The sequence below is a fragment of the Bufo bufo genome, chromosome 8 (genome assembly GCF_905171765.1).
Source record: "Bufo bufo chromosome 8, aBufBuf1.1, whole genome shotgun sequence".
Classification (NCBI taxonomy): domain Eukaryota; kingdom Metazoa; phylum Chordata; class Amphibia; order Anura; family Bufonidae; genus Bufo; species Bufo bufo.
The window spans coordinates 148014-157816 of NC_053396.1; the positions used below are offsets into that span (position 1 = coordinate 148014).

The following is a 9803-nucleotide window of genomic DNA, read 5'->3' on the forward strand; positions in this document are numbered from 1 at the left end:
CAATCACTGGCGGCATTCTGCAGTGGGCGGGAGACCAGGAGGAAAGAGTCTGTGGAGCAGAGGGAGCTGTAGACTGAGGGGTCGGTGCTCCGTCCCGGGTGTGTATTGGGGAAGGGGGTCGGTGCTGCGTCCCGGGTGTGTATTGGGGAAGGGGGTCGGTGCTGCGTCCCGGGTGTGTATTGGGGAAGGAGGCAGGAGGGGTTCTGGGGTGCGTCCCGGGTGTGTATTGGGGAAGGAGAGGAGGGGGGGGGGGGGGGTTCTGGGGTGTGTATTGGGGAAGGGGGGGGGGGTTCTGGGGTGCGTCCCGGGTGCTGCTGTGGTGTTCCTGTAGGGGGGTTCTTATGCTTTGATGCAGAGCTGTATGCAGGGTGCAGAGCGCTGGTCGCTGTCTGGTACTCGCCCAGGACGCACGCCCTCCAGGCTACTTTCACACTTGCGTTTTAGGCGGATCCGTCAAGGATTTGCAAAAACGGATCCATTACAATAACAAGCGCATGCATCCGTCATGAACGGATCCGTTTATCTGTGTCAGAGGAGCCTGCGTGTTTGTCCAGCTGGAGGGCTGGTATTAGGGATCCCTTGTGATGACGCTCTCACTTCGCTTTCAGTCAGGTGATGTCATGGCGCAGCAGAGAGTCTTACCCCAGAGCAAGGAGACGTTGCTGCAGTCCTACAACAAGCGCCTGAAGGACGACATCAAATCCATCATGGACAACTTCACCGAGATCATCAAGAGTGCAAGGGTGAGGCTGTTGGGACGGACCCCCCAGGTCGCCTGCACACAGGGACCTACCCTCAGACCCCAGATAATGCTTTCTTCTCTGATTCTTTTCTTCAGATTGAAGAAGAACATCAAGTCAGCCGCTCGACCCAAGGAGAGCAGGACAACTACGAGATGCACGTCCGTTCGGCTAACATAGTGAGTGCCGGAGGCGGCGACCATCTTCCCAGGCGCTGTCCCTGACACCCGTCTGTGTGGGGATTTCGAACATTGGGGTCAGAGAACATTACCTGGGATATAAAACCCAAATCCTGCGTGCGTCGTCCTAAGATCTCACAGTATACACGGAGGTGACGTCCGTGCAGCGGAGGGCACTGTAAAACCCTGCGTGCGTCGTCCTCAGATCGCACAGTATACACGGAGGTGACGTCCGTACGGCGGAGGGCACTGTAAAACCCTGCGTGCGTCGTCCTCAGATCGCACAGTATACACTGAGGTGACGTCCGTGCGGCGGAGGGCACTGTAAAACCCTGCGTCGTCTGCCGCTCAGATCTCACAGTATACACTGAGGTGACGTCTGCACGGCGGAGGGCACTGTAAAGCCGTGCGTCCTCGTCAGATCGCACAGTATACAGTGAGGTGACGTCTGCACGGCGGAGGGCACTGTGTCCTCGTCAGATCGCACAGTATACACTGAGGTGACGTCCGTGCGGCGGAGGGCACTGTAAAACCCTGCGTCGTCCTCAGATCGCACAGTATACACTGAGGTGACGTCTGTGCGGCGGAGGGCACTGTAAAACCCTGCGTGCGTCGTCTGCCGCTCAGATCTCACAGTATACACTGAGGTGATGTCCGCGTGGGCACTGTAAAACCCTGCGTGCGTCGTCCTCAGATCGCACAGTATACACTGAGGTGACGTCCGTGCGGCGGAGGGCACTGTAAAACCCTGCGTGCGTCGTCTGCCGCTCAGATCTCACAGTATAGACTGAGGTGACGTCCGCGCGGGCACTGTAAAATCCTGCGTGCGTCGTCCTCAGATCTCACAGTATACACTGAGGTGACGTCCGTGCGGCGGAGGGCACTGTAAAGCCGTGCGTCCTCGTCAGATTGCACAGTATACAGTGAGGTGACGTCTGCACGGCGGAGGGCACTGTAAAACCCTGCGTCCTCGTCAGATCGCACAGTATACAGTAAGGTGACGTCTGTGCGGCGGAGGGCACTGTAAAACCCTGCGTCCTCGTCAGATCGCACAGTATACAGTGAGGTGACGTCTGCACGGCGGAGGGCACTGTAAAACCCTGCGTCCTCGTCAGATCGCACAGTATACAGTGAGGTGACGTCTGCACGGCGGAGGGCACTGTAAAACCCTGCGTCCTCGTCAGATCTCACAGTATACACTGAGGTGACGTCTGCACGGCGGAGGGCACTGTAAAACCCTGCGTCCTCGTCAGATCTCACAGTATACACTGAGGTGACGTCTGCACGGCGGAGGGCACTGTAAAACCCTGCGTCCTCGTCAGATTGCACAGTATACACTGAGGTGACGTCCGTGCGGCGGAGGGCACTGTAAAGCCGTGCGTCCTCGTCAGATTGCACAGTATACAGTGAGGTGACGTCTGTGCGGTGGAGGGCACAGTAAAACCCTGCGTGCATCGTCTGCCGCTCAGATCTCACAGTATACAGTGAGGTGACGTCTGCAAGACGGAGGGCACTGTAAAACCCTGCGTCCTCGTCAGATCTCACAGTATACACTGAGGTGACGTCTGCACGGCGGAGGGCACTGTAAAACCCTGCGTCCTCGTCAGATCTCACAGTATACACTGAGGTGACGTCTGCACGGCGGAGGGCACTGTAAAACCCTGCGTCCTCGTCAGATTGCACAGTATACACTGAGGTGACGTCCGTGCGGCGGAGGGCACTGTAAAGCCGTGCGTCCTCGTCAGATCGCACAGTATACAGTGAGGTGACGTCTGCGCGGCGGAGGGCACTGTAAAGCCGTGCGTCCTCGTCAGATCGCACAGTATACAGTGAGGTGACGTCTGCACGGCGGAGGGCACTGTAAAGCCGTGCGTCCTCGTCAGATCGCACAGTATACACTGAGGTGATGTCCGCGCGGCGGAGGGCTCTGTAAGACGCTTCAGATATGCCACATGAAAGCCTGTGACTGCAGAACTGCGCGAGCCATGACGATAGCGCAGATCAGGTTTTGGGTGGCATGCCCCCAGTGCAGTTAAGTAGAGGAGATTTTAAAATCACCTCCACATGGAGCAGATCCGGGCAGAATCCACCTGGAACGCCTGCAGCGTTTAATGCAGGAGAGGCAATGCCCCAAAATCTGCTGGAAAACGTGTGCAGGTGGCCTGATTCTCTCTTGTCGCCCTTTTCCAGGTCCGAGCCGGGGAGTCGCTGATGAGGCTGGTGTCTGATTTAAAGCAGTATCTCATCCTGAATGACTTCCCCTCTGTGAACGAAGCCATCAACCAGCGCAACCAGCAGCTCCGCGCCCTGCAGGAGGACTGCGACAAGAAGCTGATTTCATTGCGGGACGAGATTGCCATAGATCTCTATGAACTTGAAGAGGAATATTACTCCTCCAGGTATAAGTAGGCCTGTGTTTGGAGGCTGACCACCGTGCCTTTGTAAGCTGCTCCTGGCAGACCAGGGGTTAACGTTTGTGCCGTGGTTGGGTGGTATACAACCCGTCTTGGGATCAGCCAGTGGTGACACACGGTCTCTTGTTCTGGCTGGGAGAGGCTGATGGGACATCCATTAGGGTTAATGTCTGGAGGATTGTCTGCCCCTCAGTCTCAGCTACTAAATGCATATGAGATCAATAAAGTGATTTGTGCATGAACCCTCCAGGCTGTGTGATCACTAGTGTGTAGGGCATCAGAATCCTACCCGTGAGAAGTGGTTTACAAAAAGGGGAGAGCTGCCGATGGGTTCTTCATCCCTCCTGTAGACCAACCATGAGCTGCTGATGGGTTCTTCATCCCTGCTGTAGACCAACCATGAGCTGCTGATGGTTTCTTCATCCCTCCTATAGACCAACCATGAGCTGCTGATGGGTTCTTCATCCTTCCTATAGAGCAACCATGAGCTGCTGATGGGTTCTTCATTTCTCCTGTAGACCAACCATTAGCTGCTGATGGGTTCTTCATTTCTCCTGTAGACCAACCATTAGCTGCTGATGGGTTCTTCATCCCTCCTGTAGACCAACCATGAGCTGCTGAAGGGTTCTTCATCCCTCCTGTAGACCAACCATCACGAGCTGCTGATGGTTTCTTCATCTTTCCTTTAGAGCAACCATGAGCTGCTGATGGTTTCTTCATCTTTCCTTTAGAGCAACCATGAGCTGCTGATGGATTCTTCATCCCTCCTGTAGACCAACCATGAGCTGCTGATGGTTTCTTCATCTTTCCTTTAGAGCAACCATGAGCTGCTGATGGTTTCTTCATCTTTCCTTTAGAGCAACCATGAGCTGCTGATGGTTTCTTCATCTTTCCTTTAGAGCAACCATGAGCTGCTGATGGATTCTTCATCCCTCCTGTAGACCAACCATGAGCTGCTGATGGTTTCTTCATCCCTCCTGTAGACCAACCATCACGAGCTGCTGATGGTTTCTTCATCTTTCCTTTAGAGCAACCATGAGCTGCTGATGCATTCTTCATTCCTCCTATAGAGAAACCATGAGCTGCTGATGGGTTCTTCATTCCTCCTATGGACCAACCATGAGCTGCTGATGGTTTCTTCATCTTTCCTTTAGAGCAACCATGAGCTGCTGATGGTTTCTTCATCCCTCCGATAGACCAACCATGAGCTGCTGATGGTTTCTTCATCCCTCCGATAGACCAACCATGAGCTGCTGATGGTTTCTTCATCCCTCCTATAGACCAACCATGAGCTGCTGATGGTTTCTTCATCTCTCCTGTAGACCAACCATCACGAGCTGCTGATGGTTTCTTCATCTTTCCTTTAGAGCAACCATGAGCTGCTGATGGATTCTTCATTCCTCCTATAGAGCAACCATGAGCTGCTGATGGTTTCTTCATCCCTCCTGTAGACTAACCATCACGAGCTGCTGTTGGGCTCTTCATTCCTCCTGTAGACTAACCATCACGAGCTGCTGTTGGGCTCTTCATTCCTCCTGTAGACTAACCATGAGCTGCTGTTGGGCTCTTCATTCCTCCTGTAGACCAACCATGAGCTGCTTATGTCCATCTGAAGGGGTTAGAGCTTGCACGGCTGCTCTGGGGTCTTCATGCAGTCAGCACTCTGATTATAGCTTTGGCATCCTGCCTGCTGATTGTTGTCTTGTGTCTTCATGTCACTTCTTCTCTTGTGTAATGGGTGCAGACTTTTCCTAGTGTAGCTTTAGGATGGCAGCTGTGGTTCCCAAGGGAGGTTCTGTATAGTCCAGACTGTAGCTGATCATCATGTGTGTAGTTTGTACTTTGATTTGCTGCTGCTGTGTTCTTAACGCTTTGCTTCTGTCTCGCTTTTCTCTCGCTTTTTTCTTGCTGCCCGGATGCTGTCTTCTGCTTTACCTGTTGTGTTGTACGCTGCAGTGTGTGTGAGCCGAGCGACCTCCCGCTGTGCGAAGCCTACTGGACTAGAGACAGTCTTGGCTCCTCGCCTCAGGATCCTTCCACCATGATGATGTCGGCAACATCCGAGAACAGTTTCATCCACAGTCAGATCCATGGATCTCCACATGTGAACGGACATGGAGTAAGCCTGTCAGAACACAGCTGAGAAGCCTGAGGCTCTGCTCCTTGTACATAGACCCCTAGTCAGCATTTTTTTTTGTTATTGCATTTTACTCATTTTGGGCTGTAATTTTTTTTCAAGTTGTCTTTATAAAAAAAAATATATTTTTTTTCCTCTACAGCTTTCAACGCCTCTGCAGATTATTGCACAGTGAGTCCTTCAGAGAGCTGCTGTGATGGCTCATTATAGCTTTCTTTTAGACTGATACTTTAGCGATGAGTGTTTGAGGTGTCGGGAAAGGACAGATAAGGTCTGCAGGACGCCATCCCACGCTGAACAGGCCGTGAACCTTGGCTGTTATGTGTGCATATTGAAGGATGGAATACCACGCTACTAACCTTGATGATATTGGGTCACCACCCCATCAGGGAGCACCGGGTCTTGTTTTTGAGTGGAGCCCGCCATATTTTTTTTTTATAGATTAGGGCTGGAGAGTGAGACATCAGAGCAGCTCTCTGACAGATTCGCTGTAAAGAAGAACTCTGGAACTGAAAGCTGTAAAGTGAAAACTGTTGAAAATGAGGTGTCTTTAAAGGCCCAGCATGATGGAATGAGACTACTGCCATTTGCTGGCTGGCGCCCCCTAAGGCCGTAGTACGATCCACACGGTCCGACCTCTCGCCATGATTGCAGGCAGTGTCCGACAAGAAGACCTTCCAGCATGCTGTATTGTACACAGCTCGGCCTTTCCCTGAATGCTGTGGTCATGTGACCCTTGGCTGCGGCTTCCATTTGTCCTGTAAACCTAAATAAAAGTTCTTGTTATTTCAGCATAGTCCTGTTCTGTCACGCCCCCTGATGGGCAGCTGCTGTACGGGGTGAGCCCGGCCGCTCCGCAAAGCAGTCCTTCTACTCAGCCCTTCGGCGATGCATTTGGCTGATGGGTACAGATCGTGACTGTGCACTTCATACGTGACCGCCGCCCATCCCCCAATGACAGCTTGTCATACCGCTATGTTAATGCGGACATTGGAGTCACCTGGCTTTTCTCACATCGTTTACTTCATGTCCTTAGGAAGTGAGTCAAATACAGTTATGGATAGATGGGAGTTCACACACAGCAGATTTGTTTCATTCATAAGCTTGCAGAAACCTGTAGGCAGATGTTTTTAGTTATACTTTATACTGCAGCTCTGCTTTTTACAATGACAGCTGTGTATCAGCAGGAGGGGAGTACATGCAGGGCCTTCTGATGATGAGGGACACTTAAAGGAGTCTAAGATCTTCTTGGCTAGGGTTGTCAGGAGAAAACTGATATAGTGCTCAGGACAGTGGGGATCCGACTCCTGATCAGCCGCGTGAGACCGCCGCAGCCTTTGGATGCTACCTTCATGGGTGCTGTTTATTACAGTTGCACAAAATCCATGCAATCAATGGATGTGATGTCACAAAAATCGAGGAAGAGGTTGCAGCATTTCCACTGTGGCCCCTGGGGTGGGGGCCTCCACAATCAGATATTATTGAGGTTAGAGCATCAATATCCAGGAAGGAAAAGAAGCTGCCCTGGCTAGTCTAATTGAGGACTAGGCTACTTCGTCACCAGTCCATTGAGCTCTTCTTCTAGAACAGGGATCAGCAACCTTCGGCGCTCCAGCTGTGGTGAAACTACGACTCCCAGCATGCACACTTGCTTAGCTATTTTCAGAACTCCCATAGAAGTTAATGGAGCATGCTGGGAGTTGTAGTTTTAACACATCTGGAGTGCCGAAGGTTGCTGACCACTGTTCTAGAAGATAATAAAGATCTGGAAGGACTTTTTTTCTCCTCAGCACGTGCCCGGAGCAATAAGCCTCGCAGTAGGTAGCACTAGAGACCGCAGTTCTCCTGCTTTATTCACGTTGAGTTCCAGCAGCAATCTTCATAAGTGGCAGGTTTTGTAGAAGTTCTCCCCTTGGCCTCCCTCCTGTGGATCCTGCGGATGTTGACTGAGCCATACACACAGAGCTATTGCCACAGGTCTACAAGTGAGAACCACTTTGGGGGCATCTGCAGAAAACCATAGTAAGAATCTTTATATAGCACCAACATATTCCGCTGTGTGGTACAATAGACCATCTGCTTCTCTGGTCTTAGAGGCATGAAGCCAAGACTGCCCAGATGGGCACACTTTTACAATTTTCCCCAGATAGATTTTAAAAATATATCTTAGGAAGAGCATCCCATTGCGTAGTAGAGGCAGGATCAACCTTTTAGATTTCAAAACATTCAATGAGAAGGGGATAACCTGTGGTTCTAGAAAAATAAAATGGTCTTTCTCTTTTAGACCAGTCTTTTGGATCCTTATCTCTTTCCATAGTTTCTTTTGCAGCTTTAGTCCTTTACCAGGGTTTTACCACCAATAATACCTGTTCCCAATCCACAATCAAGAGAACTGGTGTCCCAAAAGGCTTCAAGAGAATGGAGTGACCATTGCTCCACTCACTTCTGTGGGCCTGCTGGAGAGCGTACGAGTTCTGTATTCTGAGGGCCACGTGAGGGAGGGTGTTCTCCGTCTTGAGACATCCATAACTTTAAGCCATTCGTGGCTGAAGAAGAGTTTTATAAGTTCCATACTTGCTTTGATGACTGAGCATAGGATCCCCTGGGAAGAGTTACATGGGGACCCACTTCTCCAGGTTTGAAGATCACATAAGAAGTGTTCTACCATAATTTGCACTTTTCTCATGTCACCATCAGAAATCGAGGTATATTCCTCGCTCTTGTCTTCTCCTCCTCCACTGCTGGCGCTGGGTTGTCACCTCCAGGATACATTGCGGCTGGATTATAGGATAATGAAGGTGTTGCTGCTCATGTTACATGTAGATCAAGGCAGTGAAGACGGGGTCTGTCTACTGGGCGGCAGTGTGAGCTCCTGCCCATTACATGGTATCATCCTGGGGAGGTTAATCTTTATTCCTCTTTATGTCCGTGTCTTAATGCTGACCAGACGCTTCTATCGTCGCATCTATGTGGCTTATTGCATAGTGTGTTTGGGTAGTGTAGGCATCATCCTGTCAATCTCCTTTGTCAGATTCCAGCCTGTCCTCTGAGCACATGGCCTTAGGAGTGCTGTCACGGACGTCCAGAGACATACGGACGTCCCCGCGACAGTGGGTGACAGAAGATCTGTGAGACTGGCAACACATGCTTTGATCTGACAGGTTTCCTTGTTGATCAATAGACGTCTAAGTTGTTTCGGATATTGGCCACACCTCTAACCTCCAGGTGTTTCTATTGTGGTCATTTAACTTTCCTTATTTATAGTTGCTTCTCCCACAATGCTGTGTGGTTTATAACTTCAGTGGTATCTGTGGTCTGCTGAGTTCCTGGTGCTGCCATAGCTACTGGAAAGTTAAAGAGGACCTTTCACCTGGAAAAACATTGTGAACGAAGTATCATGACATATACAGCGGCGCCCAGGGATCTCACTGCACTTAGTATTATCCCCGGGCGCCACTCCGTTCTCCCGCTATGTCCTCCGGTATCTTCGCTCAGTAAGTTATAGTAGGCGGAGTCTGCCCTTGTTCTGTGGGTGTCTCCTTCTCCTAGGCTGTAGCGCTGGCCAATCGCAGCTCACAGCCTGGGAGAAGGAGACGCCCAGCAGAACAAGGGCAGACTCTGCCTACTATAACTTACTGAGCGAAGATACGGCAGAACGGAGCGGCGCCCAGGGATAATAGTAAGTGCAGTGAGATCCCTGGGCGCCGCTCTCCATGTCTGTATACTTAGTTCACAATGTTTTTCCAGGGGAAAGGTCTTCTTTAAGTGCTTCTGATCCTGTCTGTCTCATGTATAGCCTGACAGTGCTCCACTGCTTCTGATCCTGTCTGTTCCCTGTATAGCCTGGCAGTGCTCCACTGCTTCTGATCCTGTCTGTTCCATGTATAGCCTGGCAGTGCTCCACTGCTTCTGATCTTGTCTGTTCCATGTATAGCCTGGCAGTGCTCCACTGCTTCTGATCCTGTCTGTCCCATGTATAGCCTGGCAGTGCTCCACTGCTTCTGATCCTGTCTGTTTCATGTATAGCCTGGCAGTGCTCCACTGCTTCTGATCTTGTCTGTTCCATGTATAGCCTGGCAGTGCTCCATTGCTTCTGATCCTGTCTGTCCCATGTATAACCTGGCAGTGTAACTGCTTCTGATCCTGTCTGTTCCATGTATAGCCTGGCAGTGCTCCACTGCTTCTGATCCTGTCTGTTCCATGTATAGCCTGGCAGTGCTTCACTCCTTCTGATCCTGTCTGTCCCATGTATAGCCTGGCAGTGCTCCATTGCTTCTGATCCTGTCTGTTCCATGTATAGCCTGGCAGTGCTTCACTCCTTCTGATCCTGTCT

The 9803-nt window shown here is 51.1% G+C and overlaps 1 protein-coding gene and 1 long non-coding RNA gene across 9 annotated transcripts; both read left to right on the top strand.

Annotated features, from left to right (window-relative positions):
• On the top strand, positions 1 to 6261 carry MED22 (mediator complex subunit 22). Of its 6 annotated transcripts, none has more exons than XM_040405253.1 (6): positions 1 to 80; positions 610 to 743; positions 839 to 919; positions 3110 to 3318; positions 5912 to 5995; positions 6040 to 6261. In XM_040405253.1, the coding sequence occupies exons 2-6, from the start codon at positions 621 to 623 to the stop codon at positions 6116 to 6118; spliced, it is 576 nt and encodes a 191-aa protein (XP_040261187.1). In that variant the 5' UTR covers positions 1 to 80; positions 610 to 620; the 3' UTR covers positions 6119 to 6261. The 6 variants fall into 6 exon arrangements, with proteins under 6 accessions (XP_040261187.1, XP_040261186.1, XP_040261188.1 ...); XM_040405252.1 differs by lacking the exons at positions 5912 to 5995; positions 6040 to 6261 and adding exons at positions 5290 to 5452; positions 5613 to 5905; XM_040405255.1 differs by lacking the exons at positions 5912 to 5995; positions 6040 to 6261 and adding exons at positions 5290 to 5452; positions 5613 to 5905 and having other exon boundaries at positions 18 to 98; positions 609 to 743.
• LOC120977344 lies at positions 930 to 3092 on the top strand. Of its 3 annotated transcripts, none has more exons than XR_005773877.1 (3): positions 930 to 1291; positions 1489 to 1711; positions 2685 to 3092. It is a non-coding gene; the product is annotated as an uncharacterized LOC120977344 (long non-coding RNA). The 3 variants fall into 3 exon arrangements; XR_005773879.1 differs by lacking the exon at positions 2685 to 3092 and adding an exon at positions 2331 to 2609; XR_005773878.1 differs by lacking the exon at positions 2685 to 3092 and adding an exon at positions 1848 to 1948.
• Positions 6262 to 9803: the final 3542 nt, after the last annotated feature.

Excerpts from the sequence above, each read along its gene's own strand:
- MED22 (XM_040405252.1), top strand. The coding sequence starts at position 621 with ATGGCGCAGCAGAGAGTCTTACCCCAGAGCAAGGAGACGTTGCTGCAG. Across the intron at positions 920-3,109 it reads ACGTCCGTTCGGCTAACATA|GTCCGAGCCGGGGAGTCGCT; the intron begins GTGAGTGCCGGA and ends GCCCTTTTCCAG. Across the intron at positions 5,453-5,612 it reads CACATGTGAACGGACATGGA|CTTTCAACGCCTCTGCAGAT; the intron begins GTAAGCCTGTCA and ends TTTCCTCTACAG.